This window comes from Strix uralensis, chromosome 26, assembly GCF_047716275.1.
Source record: "Strix uralensis isolate ZFMK-TIS-50842 chromosome 26, bStrUra1, whole genome shotgun sequence".
Lineage (NCBI taxonomy): Eukaryota > Metazoa > Chordata > Aves > Strigiformes > Strigidae > Strix > Strix uralensis.
The window spans coordinates 2,438,080-2,457,892 of NC_133997.1; the positions used below are offsets into that span (position 1 = coordinate 2,438,080).

At 42.0% G+C, this 19,813-nt stretch overlaps 2 protein-coding genes across 3 annotated transcripts in view; one reads left to right on the plus strand and one right to left on the minus strand.

Moving 5' to 3' along the window:
- Nucleotides 1-15,722, minus strand: part of SIK2 (salt inducible kinase 2) — a 59,585-nt gene extending 43,863 nt beyond the window's left edge. For both annotated transcript variants that reach the window (XM_074894944.1, XM_074894943.1), the window contains exons 1-3: nt 15,520-15,722; nt 5,015-5,131; nt 947-1,010 (exon numbers count right to left, since the gene is read on the minus strand). In XM_074894944.1, the coding sequence (XP_074751045.1) occupies nt 947-1,010; nt 5,015-5,131; nt 15,520-15,669 (331 nt within the window). In that variant the 5' untranslated portion in view covers nt 15,670-15,722. The remainder of the gene's footprint in view (nt 1-946; nt 1,011-5,014; nt 5,132-15,519) is intronic.
- Nucleotides 1-17,334, plus strand: part of ALG9 (ALG9 alpha-1,2-mannosyltransferase) — a 126,349-nt gene extending 109,015 nt beyond the window's left edge. The window contains exon 17 of the transcript XR_012632287.1: nt 17,177-17,334. The gene's annotated coding sequence lies outside the window, so the exon portion shown is untranslated. The remainder of the gene's footprint in view (nt 1-17,176) is intronic.
- The last annotated feature ends 2,479 nt before the right edge of the window (nt 17,335-19,813 follow it).

A 19,813-nucleotide genomic window follows, 5' to 3' on the forward strand; every position in this document is an offset into this window, starting at 1 on the left:
CCATAGCCCTTGGGCAGAATACAGGCTGATGCACAGCCACTTCACAAATTCCCTTCTATGTAATCAGCATCAGAAGATTTTAAAATTTAGTAAGCTTCCTCAAATCTTCTGGTCCTTCAAAATACTGAAGGATTCTCTAGTGTTCTGCTCTTTGAGCGATCATGTACACTAGAAGAGGACTGAGCAAGTGTGAAGTCTTATCTATTCAGAATATTTATATACTACAATTGTCCTGCACTAAGTAGCAACTTTTTCCAAAGAAATAGAACAATATCTCTATTGTAGTTGAAGCTGAGCATTACAAAACAAAAAAGTTCCATCATGAAGTAATACAACTAAAAAAAAAAACCAACATATTGCAAACAAGTTTAACACTGGAGTCCTGCTTGAGTGATGAGTTTTAGCCGAAGAACAAGAACTAATGTGAACTTGACCATGCAGGTCATCACACACAACCTAAAATTTTTATGAGTGTTATTCCACGTCACCCTGACACCCCCTCCTGCCCACCATGTTCTTCCTGAAAACATATTAAAAAATCATGTCTGACAAATCAGCACAACCGCACAGGAAACAGATTCTTCAGTTTACCTGAAATACTGTTTTGGGCCACTGCTCATTATCAGGCTGAACATTTAAATACAGTTTTTCATCTCACCTAAGTGCTGAAAACCTGATAATTGTGTCAGCTGAGATGAGATTTTATCCTGCACCATTCTGTTTAAGCTGTGTCTTCTGCTAAAGGACCTTCAGTAATTTTTAACTTTTTGCTTACGCTAATTTTCCCTAAAGTTCTAAAATGAGAAACAGTGACAGTTATTACACATTTCTTGACAAATAAAGTGACATACTGCACTAGAAGGGATCCTTGGGCAAGATAAATACAATCAACAAACTTCAGAAGTTAACATTAAAATGTTGAACATGAAAATATTCTCTTGCTTACCGAAAATTTCTCCATTTTTGGCAAATTCTGTCACAAGGTACAACATGCTTTTGGTCTCCATCACCTGTTGATGGAGAAATCGCACATGAGATTGTTTGTGGGAAGAGCAAAAAGCAAACAAACACCCAAATGGATACTTATTTTCATTGTTGTCTTCTGGTAAAGATGTGAAAGTCTTTGCCTTGCACATACAGCTATCACAATGTTTCACTTTTTTTTTCCCAGCATTACCTCAACAATTTCAAGGGAAGCATTTGCAGGCTAAGCACAAGGGTAAGCTTTAAATACTTCATAAAGCCAGTGTATAGAGGTGGTGGTGGACAGGATTCTTGGCCACGAGTCACTAACACAAAATGGTAGTATCCTCAGCAGCTAGTTTAAAGACCTTCCTTTAAGGAACTGGCCTAAAGTAATTCCCTTGCTAACATGCTGATGGCTGGTGCTTGGGAAAAAAGACTGGGGATAACACTGACCTTTGTTACCAAGAGTTCTCTAGTTATAGAAAGAAAAAAAACCACATAAGCAATCTTAAAACCTGGCAAAATTCAGGTAGAAGCACCACAAGATCCCGTTGTACAATCAGACAGTACAGCTACAGAACTATCACATCCTCAATATATCCTCTGGTGGGGGGAACCAACAAAAAACCAAACATAAAGCATCTTCTGCTTGTCACTTCTGGTGAGTTCCAGCCTTTCTATTGCAAGAACAGACTACTCATAATTCAAAAACTTGGGAGGCTGGAAGGAATAGAGAGAGATAAACAGGAAAAAAGAAAGAGGGAAGACTTCAAAACTTTTCTGTGAACAGCTGTTCACGGCCTTGAACAGAAAGATTTCACCCAACAATTCAAAAGTCCATACTTCCATGACATAAGTTGAATACGGCAGTCCAGTCCTTTATCTTGCAGCTTTCTTCCTAATGATCTACTCCTCAATTGCTTAAACAGCTACTCAGGAATACATTGTACAAATAGCATAATCAAAAGATACACTGAAAGTGAAAAATTATAGAATGGTTTGGGTTGAAAGGGACCTTAAAGATCATCTACTTGCAACTCCCCTGCCCCGGGCTGGGACACCTTCCACTAGCCCAGGCTGCTCAAAGCCATGTCCAACCTGGCCTTGAACCCTTCCAGGGAGGGGGCAGCCACAGCTTCTCTGGGCAATCTGGGGCAGTGTCTCCCCGCCCTCACAGGGAAGAATTTCATCCTTATATCTAAACTAAATCTGCCCTCTGTCAGTTCAAAACCGTTACCCCTCATCCTACCCTACACTCCCTGATAGAGTCCCTCCCCAGCTTTCCTGTAGGCAAATGATGGACAGTGGCTTAGCCACTTCATCTGCCAGTTCCCTCAGGACCCATGGATGCGTATCATCAGGGCCCGTGAACCTGTGCACCTTCAGGTTCCTTAGATGGTCTCAAACCTGATCTTCTCCTACAGTGGGTGGTTCTTCCTTCTCCCAGACCCCGCCTTTGCCTTCTGTGTCTTGAGCAGCATGGCTGGACCTCTTGCCAGTGAAGAGAGGCAAAAAAGTCATCGAGTACCTCAGCCTTCTCCATATCCCAGGTGACCAAGTCTCCCTTTTCCTTCCAGAGAGGGCCCATATTTTCCCTCATCTTTTTATCATCCACATACCTATAAAAGCTTTTCTTGTTGCCCTTGATGTCCCTGGCCAGATTTAATTCTATCAGGGCTTTGGCCTTCCTAACCTCATCCCTAGCTTCCTGGACAGTTTCTCTGTACTCCTCCCAGGCTACCTGTCCTTGCTTCCATCCTCTGTAGGCTTTCTTTTTATGCTTGAGCTTGTCCAGGAGCACCTTGTTCATCCATGCAGGCCTCCTGGCGGTCTCACCTGACTTCAACTTCAAAATAAAAAAGTCATTTAGGACTTCCCTTCAGTACAATACAAAAATTTCAACACTCAACACATTTTGGGTCTATTTCAATGACCACAGTAAAATAGTTCAACCTGAGCTGTCTGTGGACAAGACTTTCTCAAATTTAATTTTTGCATTTTATTTATGCAGAAGCTTGAAAGTACTAGAAGACTGCTCACAAATAAACTCTTTTTAGAGGAATACTTTTTAAAAAAAGGCAAATCCTGAAAGATATATAGTTATAAAAACAGCAGAATTACCAGAAAACTGACAAGCCAGCAGACAGAACAAGATGGCAGCTCTTCAGTCTTTTCTGCACCCTTGTTTAATTCTACAACAGCTGAACATATTATGACTTAAATGTCTGTATCTGGAAGGCAAAACAGTTTGTAAAGACTGTTTTAAACCAACATTTGGAGACAGGAAGCTGCAACAGCCTGTAGATTACATATATGGAACCATTCTTAATCAAGCCAAGATTGCTAGATTCATTACCTAACTGTGACAATCCTCAGTAGTTCCCTGACATGAGACAATTCAGAAGCTTGTACCGTGGACACAATACAGTGATGGGCATGTTATACTAGCAAACTACTAAAACAACTTGACTGAAGGCTATTTAAAAAAACAAACTCACCTAGCTACCAAATGCATTTTTAACAAGCCAATCCCTTAATAGTGAAGGGGTAAGCACTACGTAACAATTATCCTCCTCTTCAAGTTATCTTGCTGATCTCCAGACTTAATTTAACTATTCTCAGACTCTTCTCTATCACTTTTGTGTTTTGTCACTCATTCAGAAGGAACTGTGGTAGAGACATTACTCAAGCTAGTTAGAAATTTAACTCCCTAAGGTACACCTCCACCTGATGAATCAATATTTTAAAGAGGAAGTGCCAGTCTCTTTCCCATAAAATGAAATTAAAGCTGAACAAGCCTAAACTGTGATCTTCGTCTTTATTCAGTAGAACAACTCCAATGCCATAGGTCCAAGTCCTTGGGCTCACATTGCCTTTATAGATATCATCAGATGAACTTAAATTCAAAGTTTGGTTTTAGCATGCACAAATCTTCATTTGTTTATTGAGCTAGGTTTATTTGAAACAAGCAAGAGATTATCTCAGAAACACCATGTGATTTGTTAAACAAAACAGTAACCGATCCCAAAGGGGGGCCTGAATTCTCAGGAAAGCCTTAAAAGAGTTAACTGAAGTAGAAATCCAGCAACCTCAAACATTTTACAATATGCTAGCAGGAACAAAAAATGAAACAGAAGAGAAACAATATAAAACAAACCTGTATTTTATTACACAAACTATGCGCACTAAAAAAAAGTCACAAGCAAAAACCTTCAAGAGTTTTCATTGTCTGCATTATCACAAATGCAGGTTTATCTCTTACGTAAAGACACGTTGTTATACCATAATTATTTATCCTTCATGTTAGAAAGGGATGCATTCAATTCCACAACGTACACAATTCATTTTAGGATAAAGATCATATTGTCCATATCCACAACAGAAGCAATATGCAAGACTCCAACAAAAATAAATCCAAAGAACTAGTTATCCATCTCCTAGTAAATGCACTTCAAGGTAAAGTGTTTGGGAAGCTCTTGCTCGGTGTGTGCACTTACATCATAAGCACGTCTGTAGAATCTGGATTTATGTATCCTCATGTTTTATCTTTGGATAAGAAAAAAAAGGCTGCAAGTACTCCTCAACCTGCACTCTGAGCCAAGACTCAGCTAAAGAAAACCACTCTATCCACACAGATCCTCCCAGCTCACACTCGCTGCTAGATGCATTGTGCTGAATATTCCCACCCTGCTCTAGCTTACACAGAACCTTGTCTACTAACAGACAGCAAGGTCTCATCAACAAGTATTGCCAACTCAGCTCTTTCACTAACATAAAATGTGCAAACTTCTGTGTATTTTAAGCAGATTTCAGGTGTGCTTGAGTATCTAACACAGCCAGCCTAATTGGTACCACAGAACGAAAGAGACCACAACTGCTGTACTTTCAAAAAAGTTAAAAACACTTATCTAATGCAAATTGATTCCAGAAAAGCTGAGTTTGTCATGGACTGGTGATCTGCCAGAAGTCACTACTGGTGTAGAGGGAACTCTTCATACAGGAGCAAAAGAGTGGGAGAGAACAGAAAAAGAGACACCACTAACCATACCTGATAGAGCTTTATAATGTGTGGGTGATCAAGCATTTTCATTATCTGCACTTCTCGGTAGATCTTCTCCAGATTCACAGCATCCAGCTGAGATTTGTCGATAATTTTTATTGCCACCTGCAAACAAATAGCAAAAGTGGGATTAAAACTCCCCAACATTCTCCTCATTATAAAGGAAATAATGCAACCCCAGATAACCGGGGGCTTTCTTCTAGCTCAGAAATACACATCCCACGCTTAAAAATACAGCGGCACAACAGCACCCGGCAGTAGTCCCTCTAAGTGGCTGCAGGACTATCACCTACATCAGCATGTCAGAAAAAGAAAGTTTTACAAGAAATTGAAGACAGAACGGGTGATGAGGTCAGTGCTCCAATAAGTCCAGGTGCAGAATGCTTTTGTATCAGTAGCTCATGGGAACAACTGAGGACCCTTTGTGGAGCACTGTTGTAAAGTCAAAAGCTTTCTTAAAAAGCCTAACGTTACCATTTTGGCTTACACTAACAGTGTCCATTTCTGGAGTCAAGGTAGCCAATTTGAATCCCACAAATGCAAAAATCTTAATTTCAAAGAAAAACTGTTGACTCAACATAATCAAACATGGTGGATCCATGTAGTTTCAACTGTTACATGCTTATTTTAACTGTAATTAATATGCTGCTACCATAAAGACATCTGCAGTTCATCTGTTCAGGGAAAAAACCTGTATAGATATGTTTGTCAGTCAAACCTTGCAAACATATCTCAATTAGTTTAGAAAACAGATCCTGGTTCTATTGACCTGGGTTTTAGCCAATACCTGCAAAGTGAATTACAGGTAACTACACATGCTTAGAAGACTAAAAATTTCAAACAGAAGATATTTAAAAAATAAATTTAAACCGTGAAGAAAAATATAGCTGCTATAAAAAACCATGCAAGGGATAACAATACTAAGGAGTATTGAATATATAAATGGTGTTTATTCACCCTGAATATCACATTATTAATGCTGAAGCAGGAGAAAATATAAGTCACACAAATGCTTCCAATTATAACTGCATTTCACAAACTATTGAACTACAGGAGACAGCTGCTATGCAGGAGACAAATCCACAGGAGGTGAACCTCATTATCTCCAGTAGAGCTGATTATAGACCCACCTGAATTCAGAATTAACTATTTATTGACTTCATTTCAGTATGCTTTTGCTTGATAACCTCTTCAAAGTCACTTGTCTTCCCCAATCACCAGAAAAATAAGATTTGCTATGAATTAATAAACTGAACTAGCCTTATAATCAGTGAAAATTTGGTTTTGCTTTTAAGATGCAGGATGCACTCTTACATGGCTGAAGCAGAACAAGACTATTTTCCAAAGCAAACAAGCAATTTTTAAACCTTTTTTTTCAAAACATAGGTGTGGGTTGTTTATTTTCTTTAAACAACATTAACGTAGAACTCACTGAAGCTAAATTTATCAAAAACCACTACACATTTTTAAGATTAATGATATACACAGCCATTAGACAGAAAACAAGAAGGTTCATATCCCACAACATTTTCAGCATTAATCAAGAGTGACTCCATAGCCTTTATTCTTCAAAACATAACAGTGGACACTTTGGAAGAAGTGGTACCTAAACCAGTACTCAACCACCTGACACTGCACACTCCTTCCTGCCAGCTCTCTGCAACTTTCTTCTGTCCTAGTATAACATAGAGCAATTTAGGGGATCCTGATGCCTAATCTTTTCAAAACATGCTTTTTCCCCTGTTGTCTTCCGCTAGCTCTTTGTATTTACAGCACTCTCCATAATGCATCTACGCTGCCCTCTCACATTACACTGCAGAGTGACTGGGAAGCATACAGGAACAGTGATGCTCGAGATGGCAGGTCCTAAAAGAGTACAGATCTGCCTCTGAAAGCCTCCGTCTCTTGACTGTGAAGACACTATCTCTAAACCATGCAGATCACCTGCTTCTGTTCCTATTTATTACCACCCCATCCTATTCCCATTCCATCCAAATACAATATTAATTTGCTATCTTACACTTGGTATACATATAAAACTGGGTAATAAAGGCCTGGCTTCACACATGCAAGGAATAAGGGACAGGCAAAAGAAAAGCAGTAACATGCATGGGACTGGACTATCCAAATGCATACTTCCCACTTGGCCTTGCCAGATTTGCAGTCCCTTTGACTACTCCCTACAGCAATTGCTCATTCTCTCAGCAGGTCCTCTGGTGCTCACTTAGGCAGAACAGCAAGCTGCTTCCTTATTTGGTCTGATTCTATGCCATGTGGCAGCAGAGGATGCAAACAATCATTCATGCAGCTTAAGAAAAAGCACTACGCAAACCCCTGAGTCTCCCTGGCTTAATTTAAGATCACACCTAATAAAATGACTTCTGGTTATTGTTTATTTTTTGCAGGCACAATTTATTAGCTTAAGAAGAAATCACTTCATTATAAAGTTACAAAATGTCAAAGTAATCAAACCAAACCACTAAAATCAGACTGAATTCTTATACATCAGGAAATATTTATTAAAAACAACCCATGTGTCACGTTTCTCCCCTTCCTCTGATTTATTTTATGCTGTCTCTCTGGAATCAGAGACACAAGCTGGCTTCTCCTTCATTTTCCCCATGTACCCCAGTTTATACCCATTATTTGAGTGACCTCCAGATTTAAGAAGAATGGAGCCCACTATTTCTTATTTACAAACCTATGAAAAGATTAATCTGTAGCAATCTCGCATTCCTATCACAAAACAGTAATACATCTTTCAGTCAAGCAATAAGGTATCTCCAATCTTGCATAGATCAGGCATTCAGGAAAGTCTAAATGCCTCCTTTGTCGATCTAGAGTAATGAAAAACAAAAATCCAGCTGCGTGGGGTTTTTTTTTGTATTTAAAGTTTAATGGCAATCTAATTAAGACAGCAATTTACACAGACAACATCAGCCTCTCAATAACTTGAGGTATTTACAGTAGCTTCTTCCTTCACCTCCTTCTTTCTTCACACAGACAACATAGTGTAGAAGCTCTACCTAAAACTTGCATCCCTTGCAGCTTTTAAGACTGTCTCCTTCCCCGGCTCTGGTTCATTTGATTTCACCTTACAGTTAGGTGTTTTACAAAGATCTCTTCAAATGCAAGCAAAAAAATACAGTAACTTCCTCACATTTACTCTTCTTACATATAGGAAGTGTGTGCAGTACAGAAAAGCTAATAAAAGCAAATACAGGACTTTGAAGAAAAGAGGTTAGGTCTAGCATAGAAGAGGAAAAAACCACCAAACAATTGAAACTGCAGCAAAGCAATAAGTAAGGTGGGTTTGGACAATTTGAAAAGAAAAAAAAACAAACCAGCAGCCTGCTCTCTAGGGCTCATTGTCTAACTTTTGTTTATCTGTCCATCACACTACCATCAGTTTGATTAGCACAAATATTTATACTTCTCACCTACTCCTAGTGGGGAGGGGGGAGAATTCTGCAACTGTACAGCTTGCCTAGTGCTACTTTACCCAATGAAGCCTGACTCCCATCACCTTATCCTACTGAAAAATCTCACTTTACAAGTACACTGACTCTCGGTGTTTTTTCAGTATAGTTTGGCACTTCCTCAGTTTGCTCTTGAGTATTCCTTTTACTGAAAGTACCAACACTTCAAATGCAGCCTGTTACCACTTCCAAGCCTATCTACAAGTGTCTGTTGCCAACTTTCTCCAGAGATATCAGACGTTATTTTGAACGCTGCAGTTCCCAGCTTCTAACATCTGCAAAGAGTTCCAACAAAAAAAACCACCCATCAGTTTTAAACTTTCTTTTCCCAGATAACGAAAGTATCCATTTCCCTAGAAAAACCTAGATAACTCCTTCGTCCTTCTTCAGTTTTAAGGATTAAATACTTCCATTTCCACTTCAGTTTCTTAATAATCAGTGCCTGCTGTAGTTTCATGTTTTCCGAGGTTAATAAGACCGCAACTATATAATCACTTCAGTTACTAAAAGTAATTTTATATAAAATAAAAATGTGCAGAAGACATTTTTCATCTTTACATGGTTAAAATCCTCGAACAGATCTTATTTCCTGAGCAACAGCCAGTAAAATGTCATTAGAGGAAAGAAGCACTTTAAAAAGAATAATAAAAAAAGAATGGGTCATAAATTTGGGATGCATGGCTACAAATCCTGCTATAACCTTCACTATACTTTCTGGCCAAGAACAGAGCTTCATGTTCCAATGTTTCATATTTTCTTCTTTTTCCAGAAGTTTCCTATCCTATCTCCTTGCTGCACACATTTAGAAATACAATTCCCAGAGACTGTTGAAAGACTGAAATCAAATCCTTCTTCTGAAAGTGTGGGGGCAAGAAAACAAGTCTTCAGGTCACACATTTCTAGGAGCAGAACGGCTCCAGAAAAATCCTCTTTCAGTAGTTTTGAAACATTTCCTTACCTCCCCATACCACAAATAAAAACTGATCGTAGATTTCGAACAAGTCACAGAACAGCAGCACTCCACAGAAGCACACCGTAACGTTCTATATTGTCTACACAATCACTCACCTACTCCCCAAATTATAACACTAACACGTATCAGTGATGGAACTATCACGCGTTTATAGCTTTTGAGTCTGAAAAGATGAGTTTTGTTTACACACTGGGCATTCAGGTACAACAACGCATCAGGGACTTGGATGAATACTTCTGCAAAAATGTTTTTATGAAGATATTGCCAGACAATAATGCCAGCACTAATAAAATGCTCTTTATTAAGTCAGTTAATACTGAACTCCTGCAGGCAACTACGGAGCTAGAAAAATTATGTTATATGTGAATTTGCAAATGTTGGAAAACAAATTGTTTTGGAGCACTACAGAACAAGTCACTGTCTCAGCAGGCTACTTGCTACCTCTGTCATGATATTAAGAAATGCATTTTGTGCTGCTGCACCCATAATCTGTTCGAAAAAGATAAAACAAGACTTCTTTAGCGAGATCATTCAGTTGACAGCTATCACTAATGTATTCATAAACGTGTGTGTTGTGTAACCACATCAGTTCAGTCTCTAGGATATCTGAGTTAATTTTAAGCACAGCTCTCCACTAATTAGTAGTATCTTATTTGAGATGCAAGAGGAAGAGATGCAAACTAATGAAGAACAAGTGGGATATCTCCAGTTTAAACAGATTTTTAGCTTAAAAAACCCACCACATTACACCAAACCACGTTTTGTCTTACAATGTGGAGTTATTTGGTACTATGAAGTGGCTGTTTTCGAACACAGAGAGTAAAAGCATGTGCCTACTTGAAGGAAAAAAATTTGCTGTTTGCAATCCTCGTACAACTCTCAATGTGTGTAATACATATGTGCACACAGTGGCAGGCTTCTATAGGACAAGCAGCATAGTAGCAGCTGGCACCACTGCCTCTACAGTCAAATGCAGATGAGATATCTCAGTCTATTTGGAATCTTCAGTTTTCATGCATCTTGCCAGGGCCATAGAAGAGTCGGAGAAAAAACACTTGGAAATACTTAAAATCCAGCCACTTCTTGCTAACGATGTGAGAAGGAACAGTGCATTCAACAGCAACAGCTCACTTTTGTCCATAATCTCAGCTGTGTCACCATGACAGGAAAAAAAGAAGTAATTCTTAGAGGTGGAGAAGCTGCTTCAAGATGGGGAACAGTTTCCTATCTGAAAAGTGTGTTTTGTTCCTTAATATATAGCTTGCTAACAGCTACTAGCATATTGCAGAGATGTTGGAACATCACTTTAATCTTTAGAAGACAGTGCAAAGAGACTGCACGCAGGAATGAATTCTCATTTCTCTAGTATGGTCCATCACTGCCACAGCACAAGCAACCTAACTTGGCACATGCCAAATGAAGGACTATTACACTAGTTTTGCAGCTAGTTTTGGTGCTTTTTTTAAAAAAATAGTTATCACTTCTAAGGAAAATAAAAGACAACAGCTGAAAAAAATCCCAACCATGCATCAATACATAGTATTAGTACATACTTCAAATGACCCAAAAAAAGGGAATCCTGTTCCTTCCCTTACCTTCCCCATCACCAGTTTTTGCTGCTTAATGACTTATATTCCAAAAAAATCCTTGCAAGTTTCATGATTTCTTTTCATTTAAAAATATTACGTACAGCACACATTTCCTTCCCTCTTTTACTGAAGGTCTAGGGAACTGGAGTTTGCTCAATCCTTATCTGACATCTGGGAATCGAAATTGTCAAGCAGTGAAGGCGAAATGCTTGTCAAAAAAATAAGAAAGTTCTTCTCTCCTTCAGCTACTGCAGCTTTCAATTTTCATTGGTTTTACACGATTAAATTAATTCTCTGACTAGTCTTTAAAAACAAAAGCCAGACAAAACCCCCCACCCCACCACAACACCCTCCCAACACGGCCTGACAAGTTAACGTACAAGAAGTTTGTCCATGTCAGCGCAAGCTTGAAGGTTTTGCGCAGGTTACAGAAATTCAGATTTGAGTTGTTAACCCAGTACATCCCACGAGCAAATAAACTGCATTAACAAACACAACTTCCTGCAATCTGGAGCAACTCCAATTTGCAACAGCAAAGTGGCTATCAGACTTATAAAAGCATTAACCTCCCCTAGGACGAAGCACATTATGCTCAACCTGGTCAACCTGCGAGCTCCCACTCTGTCTCCAGATCCGTGTTCCTCCTCTCCCCCCTGCAACAGGTCTAGAGAGCCCACAGCTGCCAACAGTTAAATCAGCACACTGAGACTTTTTTTTGGGTGGAGGGGGGCCAATGGTGTCATTTTCCCACTTAATTAGTCCACTAACTCAAACTGTGTGCTATATAGCACAGGGAGCCGCTGTCTCCACTTGAATCATTCACTTTTACATGTACTTAATCACATTTGATCAGGCACTCGCATCTAAATTAGTTTCACATCTTGTATCAGGAGCTGGTATAGTTTTCAGAGAAAAGTGCAAACCACCTATAACATACCACACAGCTAAAAGCATAACTGAACCGTAAGGCCATACTAGCCAGGAGGGTTTCATTTTCATCAGAGGAGCAATGGCTAGTATTCTTTTGTGGATGACTAATCCTCAGGGGGTATTAGTTACAGAGTTTTGGGGGTTGGTGGGGAACATGACTCTTTCACACATAGGCTACTCACAAAGGCCTTCCTTCATCCTTGAAGTGCATTGCTTCTTCCCAGGTAGTACCTTCACCTATTCCAAGAGCTTTTCGCTACTGTTCATTATTTCACACATCATCATATTTCACTAGAAGAAAATATCCATCTTCTTGAACTTTATGCTTCCAATTACTTTTGTTCTCTTTTCTTAGTCTCCTTTTCTGCTTCAGAGGAAAAATTTTACTTATTTTGTGCATGCCTCATTTAACAAAAGTTACCCTGACATCACAGGATTTCTCAGCAACAGGATAAATTACCATGGCAGAAAAGCACGTGTCATTAACTTAAATGGCAACAAACACACAAACAACAAGCAAAGCAAAGGTCACATTCAACCATGTAGCCCCCTGTGAGGCACACTGTATGGACTGTCATTAGAGTCATGCACTACCTCTATTACTACAAATATATATCAATCTCCCCATTTTTCTTAGCCTTCATACTTTTTCCCTGATTGATTACTTAGTCATGCAATTTTAGCATTGCATTAATATAGGATTCAAGTTATGATTTCTGAGTTCATTTGCATACACCATCTACTACTCTGTCTTATGAGTATCTTTTGCTTCATGCCTGGTTTTATTTTATTTTCACCTATACTTTGCTAAGTTTACTATTTTCAGTTCCAATTATACATTTATATTCTGATATGTAGGTTTTCCATAAATAGGATGGATTCTGTATAGAATCCATAAGTGCTGACCTTTTAAGGTAATAAGAGCCCATCTTTTTTTACTTTGACAGTTATTGCTAGTCAGTTATGTAAAAAAACAGGCAAATATTTTTATAGGTCAAAGCCATATTAAATACAGTTTCAAAGTACTGATGCTATAAAAGCCCAACAACAAACAGATTCCCAATTTAAAGGGTTCAAATGGGAGATTCAGGCGAAACTCAGACAAGGAAATAGTTGTTTTTAAAAGAGTTTTCTGAGCAAGTCTCAACAGCAACACAGGGCATATCTTCCCACAGGACAGACCTGATGGTACTCAACTACAGCCTTTCCAGAACCTAATAAGCTGAATATTCTTCCACTGAAAGTTCAATAAAGGCACAGATGAATGTGAGAAGTTAGCAACTCAAAAAATTTAAGCAACAGTTTAGAACAAACATGCAACACGAACAGCCTTCCAGCTAGAAACATTAATAAGCAGGACTTCCACTTGATGTGCACAGTGAACTACCACTGAATCAAGTGAGGTGGTCCAAACTTGAAGTGCTTATTCAAAGTAGTATTCCGCTAGAATTAACTTCCCCTGACAGCACCAGACAATCTTCATAGTGTTCCCCTTCCTCAAAGGCCACGTAAATACTTCCAGCAACTTACTCAGCAATTAAGTTCCAAATAAGCATTTGTGCATCTCCTACTGCAGAAAGTCAATGTAGCTGTATTGAAAAATGAAAGACCTTGGCAGAAATCTCCAACACAGGCACATCTGCTGTAAAAATCATGCAGAAGATAAAAAGGCTTCAAACTGGACACAAGGCTCCTCAGAAAAGGAAAGCTGGTTAAAAAATTCAGGACTGTATTAGAACGCACTGGAATTCAGCAATTCCTTAGGACACAGATGGAAATCATACCAGAGCTGGGGAACTGTTAAGCTCTAAGTTTTCTGTAACCTTTCTTATTTTGAACACTACTAAGCAAATATTCTTTCTAACAAGTCAAACAAAAATTAAGATTGTTTTCTTCCCTATTACAAAATCTGCCAAAGAAAAAAGAACTTAAAAAGTAAACCACAAATTGCTATCTTCAAGTGAAGCGTTTAGAAGGTTGGCGTATGCCATCCAACTTGGGAACAGAACACTAACATTGCAAGGTCCTTGCTTGGCTCTTCAGCAATAGCATAAAATAGCATAAAAATAATTACCAGTTTATTATGAAACTTAAGAAACAGGACAATAAGAGAAATTTCTTCCGATACTTGGGATGCAAAGCACATTTATCACTGCATGGCCAGAACAATGTTGGTATTGCAGGTTTGTTTTCCTTAGCTGAAGTCCACACTAAGGGCATTTTTCATGGCTGTAAAGGACGATTTTACCACAGTAACTGAATAATTGCAGGTCTCCTCAGTTTTTACCTTGTACTTCAGACAGTATTTTATTCACTTTTGTCTGGTACAGAGCAGCACAGTAAGCTCTTCTTCAGTAAACAATGAAAGCAACCATAACAGAGCCTCACAAAAAGCTTACCTCTGGGTGTAGTGACTAAAACTACCAAAGAAAATATAAGAGGAAGCTGATCTTTCAAAGCCATTACTTTCATCAGATACCTGTTTTTAAGAAGAGAACGTGACTACATTTTATCCATGCAGATTTACAAATCAATTTTGGTTTAGGTAAAGGGTAAGACATTAACCATCTACAGGCTAGTAATCATCAGGTAACGTACATTGGGGGGGGGGGTGGTGCAGTTAAACAAAGAGACAAAAATGGTTGGATTTGGTTAACTGGCAGGATGATGTATTGAAGAATTCAGGACACACGCACAAAAGTTCCTTTGCTAAAACGGATTACCAAGGTAGAAGGACTGCTCATCTGCAAGTACTAGCCAGGTCAGGAAACCTTAAAATATACAGGCCACGAAAGCAGGCACAAGTGAACCTTCCCTATTAACAGAAAGTTATCCCTATCCCATGGCTACGCTCACCAACTCAGCCAACAGCTGTCTGACCCCTGCCCCCTCCCAGCCCCAGCATCCTTACGGTGACAGGCACACACCGAAGGCGGCCGGAGCCACAGGGGCACTCCGCTCCAGCCAGGCTGGGAGGCGTTATCGCTGCCCTCGCCGGGAAGATGAAAGCAAGAAAACAAGAACGGCGGCCAGAGCTCCTGCTCCAAAGCCCGCCCGCAGCCGAACACCTCAAGTAAATAAAATATCCCTCCCCTGCAGGGGGAGGCTCCAGTGCCGGAAGGGACAAAAGGAGCGAGCAGCCTGCAAGGGCGCTGCTGCACAGCCCCGCCGAGCCACCCAGGCCGCCCCCAGGAACCCCCCAGCTCCTGGGCAGAGCCCCGCAGCGCCGAGGCCGGCTGTCCGCCCCGCGGCCTGCGGCGGAGCCCCGCACCGCCACGGCCCGCCGCCCCTCCGCGCCCCGCCGAGCCCCTCCGGCCGGCTGCCCCCCGAACCCTGCAGCAGCGCCCCACGGTCCCCGCGGCCGCCGCCGCCGCCAAGCCCCGAGAGCTCCGGCGCCTGCGGGCCCCCGAGCGCTGCCGCCCAGCGCCCGGCCGGGCGAGGCCCGGGGGGCGGCGGGAGGGGCCTGGCGGCGCGGCCTGGCTAGGCCGGGGCAGGGGGGCGACCGCGGCCGCCGCGCCTCACCTCGCTGCGCGTGATGCGGTGCCGCGCCAGCTTGACCACGGCGAAGTTGCCTTTGCCCAGCGTGCCCTCGATGTCGTAGAAGCCGACGCGGACGGGCCCGAGCCCGCGGGGCAGCAGCGGGGGGGGCCGCCGGGGCTCGGCCATTACCATGCTGGGCGCGGGGGGCGGCGGCGGCTCCGGCGCGAGCGGCGGCGGCGGCTCGAGTCTGTCTGCGGCGCCCTGGAGCCGCGCCGCCCCCCCCCCCGTCACCGCGCGCGTCAGCGGGGGCGGAGCGTCGCCATGGCAACCGCAGGCACCGCGCCGGGGCGGCCGCCCGGGCTCCGCTCCCCTCCGCGGCGGGGCCGGGGCGCTGCCGGCCTCGGGGGGCTCCGCCGCGGCTTGTGGCGGCCCAGGGCCCCCCCAGCGCTGCTCTGGGCCCCTCCGCGGATCCCCTCCCCGCGGCGCCCCCCCAGCTCCGGCTCTGCAGTGCGGCCGGGGAAGCTCCCCCTCGGCCCTGCGCGCCCCGCGCGGCTGTTGAGGAAGGGGGGGGCCGCCAGGAGCCCCCAGGAGCAGGACGAGGAGAAGCAACGAGTCTGACCCAGGTGTCCCTCCAGCCCTGGGTCAGGGTCGCGGGTGCAGGAAGAGCCTGGGCGGCTGCACCGGGGTCAGACTCTGGGGGTAGTTTCCTGACAAAAATACCCTTTCCCTGGCAGCGAGCTGCATTTCCAGTGGACCAAGTTATTCCAGATCAGAAAGATGCCTTTTCTGAGTCCATCAGCCTCTCAAAATCCCCATCGGCATCACGCAATACTCACCTCGAGTACCCTGTGCAGTTTGGGGCTCCACAATTTAAGAAGGATGTTAAGGTGCTTGGATGCTTCCAGAGGAGGGCAACAAAGCTGGGGAGAGGGCTGGAAGGAATGTCCAGTGAGGAGCGGCCGAGGACTTTGGGCTTGTCTAGTCTGGAGGAAAGGAGGCTGAGGGGCGACCTCATGGCTCTCTACAGCTTCCTGAGGAGGGGACGTGCTGAGCTCTTCTCCCTGGGATCCAGTGATAGGATGCGTGGGAATGGTTCAAAGCTGCCTCAGGGGAGGTTTAGACTGGACATTAGGAAGGATTTCTTTACTGAGAGGGTGCTCAGACACTGGAACAGGCTTCCTAGAGAGGTGATGGATGTCCCACGTCTGTCAGGGTGTAAGAGGCATTTGGACAATGCCCTCAGTAACATGCTTTACCTTTTAGCCCTGAAGTGGTCAGGCAGTTGGACTAGATGATTGTTGTAGGTCCCTCCCAACTGAACTATCTTCTATTCTATTCTATTCTATTCTATTCTATTCTATTCTATTCTATTCTATTCTATTCTATTCTATTCTATTCTATTCTATTCTATTCTATTCTATTCTATTCTATTCTATTCTATTCTATTGAAGCTGATGGTACAAGAGCACATGTGTCTGTTGAATCAGCTGCACGTTCAGCAACAGTTACAGACCTTTTATGAACACAGAGTGCAGCAGATGCAAACACAGCTCAAAACAGAGCATGGCCACAAAAAGTGCGTGGAAGAATGCAACAAACAAACTTCTGTCTCTTGCTTTCCCTTTGTATACATGCCTTACATGTAAAGCTGCCTCATACTTGTGGAAAGTTGGTTAAATTTGTTATGTGTGTCAAACAGCAATGACTCTTCTGCCAAGGGAACTGAAGATGTCCATGAAAAGTTAATGCTTGTCCTTCACTGCACTTGCAGTTCATCAGATTTCTCTAAGGAATGACATTTTGAGATGATGCTGCTGACTTGGACTGCTACAGATAATAACCATGTTGTTACTGTTCTATTTATCCCCTTAAGAAGTTCTGGCAGTGACTAACTGATGACTTGAGTTAGTCAGACATCCACCCTTTTAAATGATTGATAGGCGCATGAGCAAGCTTACCATAATCCCACTTGAATAGAAAATGGTGTCATCCCAAACTGCTACTTGTGAAATTTCACTCCTGCTTCACCCTATAGGGTGCTTCACTTTTTTCAGAAATCTGAAACACTGACCAAACAGTAATGCTAGCATGATGCAAGCTTGATGTGTTAAAAGTAACCTTTTTCTACATTGTGCAAAATATTGCTTAATATTAATTCTCAGTCACTTGATTATAAATAAAATTTTTAGTAATAAAATATTTGGTTCCTGCCCACTTTCATCCATGTAAAATCTCACCAGACTGGTGCAAAATCAATTATTAAGTCGGATTTTGTGTTTGCAACAGAAAACTTTTGCAGAAACTTTTTTATGCTGCACACCACAATGCCATTTTTGACCTGAAAGTTCAGGTTACAAAAACATTTCTTAATAACGCTGCTAGAGGAACTGCAGTCACAAAACATTCTTTGTCCAGCAGCCTATAGCGGCCATTGATGGCTTTTGCTGTGCTTCAAGAAAAGTGATTCAAGTGCTTCTGACAAACACTGGTACGGAGGAGCTCTTCCAGGCCATTTCCAACAATGGGCTGAATGACACAGACTGTGGAGCACACATGCCCTCTTGTGGTCAATGTTCCTGTACATAACGCTACTGCTGTGATGCTCAACGATGTCAAAGAAAAGAAATTATAAAGCTACCTCGCCTTCTAATAACTTCCAGAGATGCTAAACACATGCAGCTGACCTTGCCTGAGTTCGATAAGCCAGCAGCTCAAAAGACCAGGGCACACAGTTGCCAAAATGTGGCTTTACATGTTTACACACCTAAGCTCCAACATCTGACTTGAGCTTTTTCCTCTCATTTCCTGTTTTTCAGTGCCTAAAAGATGCTTAGTGCCTGCCAAAAAAAAAGAGAAGAGACCAAGCATACAAGAGTAAAAGTGGATAGACACACAGCTGCTTGATAGAAGAACACTAATTGCTGCATTAGAAACCCTGGACATTGCAGGCGCCCAGCAATGCCTACTCTCCTATACCAGGAGTTTGCTTTTCAGGAGAAATGGTTGCTAACTGGCTGTCATTTTCAAAACAGGTAGAAGATATTTTTTTTTATTTTTTTTTTTTTTTTTTAGGGATTACTTCTTTCAGGGCTTCATCTTGCACCACTGTCTGGTGGAGGAACAGTGTGAGATTGGCAGACACTCTGTGATACTGCAGATACACAGGACAGAGCCACTGTGCACATCAACCTCACCTGTAACACGCAGGAAGCGAGAGAAGCAGCTGTAGCACCCAACTGAAATATTTCCCTGTTTGCAACAGGCAGCAATAGCACACAGATCCAGAAAAGTCTTCCTGCATATTTACATTGGCAGAGCTCACTCATGGCCAGGTTGTACACTCATTTCTGTTGTTGTTTCAGTCCCACATAAAACACCTTCTGCCAAAGCCTTTGGCACACCTTTTTATTCCTGGTGGCTTATGCAAATCGGTTTTGCTTCATTTTCCTATTTAGTTATTTCAATACAATGGAGAAGAGCAAACTTTTAGGGAACCCTGTCAAGAACTGAATTCATTTCAGATGCTCCATAGACAGACTTGTTTGGCAGCAAAATGTTGCTCTCCTGGAACTGGAAATATTTACCTGCAGAGCAATAGGTGAGAAATATTTGTGTTCCTGCTTGGCATTCTTTATTTGCTTGGTCTTTCTCCCTCCATTAGATGGTCTCTGACCAAAGGAGGAGAAAACAAACCCAAAAACCAGGTGGATCCAAAACCTGGAGTTTAGCAAATCCCTAGTGGAAAGCCAGACAAAGCCAAAATAATTCTTTGTGATTTTAACAATGTATTCCTTAGAGTTCTGGCTTCAGTAAGCATTTCACACCCTCACGATTGCCTCAACCTGCACCTTTCTTTAGGTCTGCGTTACATCTTGTACGCCTTCAGGCAAAACTCACCCAGCAGAACACGGGCACTTCACTACCACATCACATTTCTGTCCATCACAGTGTACACAAGGTATCCTAAACAAAGTAAATTAATGAAAATGTTCAACCAGGGAAAGGAGATGAACAGAAACCTTTCCTTGCCACAATACGGCAGGCTATTAAATCGTGGTGTTTGGCTGAGAAATGACGGAGAGTTACACAGCAACCTTCAGGATTGCTTAAGACTCCACTAAGTAAATCTGCACTAAGGATTTGCAAAGTCTAGACAGGGCTATAAAGCCTAAAAATTTCCCTTGGCTGTTTAAATCATAACACTAAGGACTAACTTCGGTGACCAGCAGTTGTTAAGTGCTCCTGTGTTCAGAAGTCCTGTGCTTGACTGAGATCTATGGACAAAAGCTTTGTTGAAAGGTTGATATAATTGCAACCAATACAGAATGGCAAAACT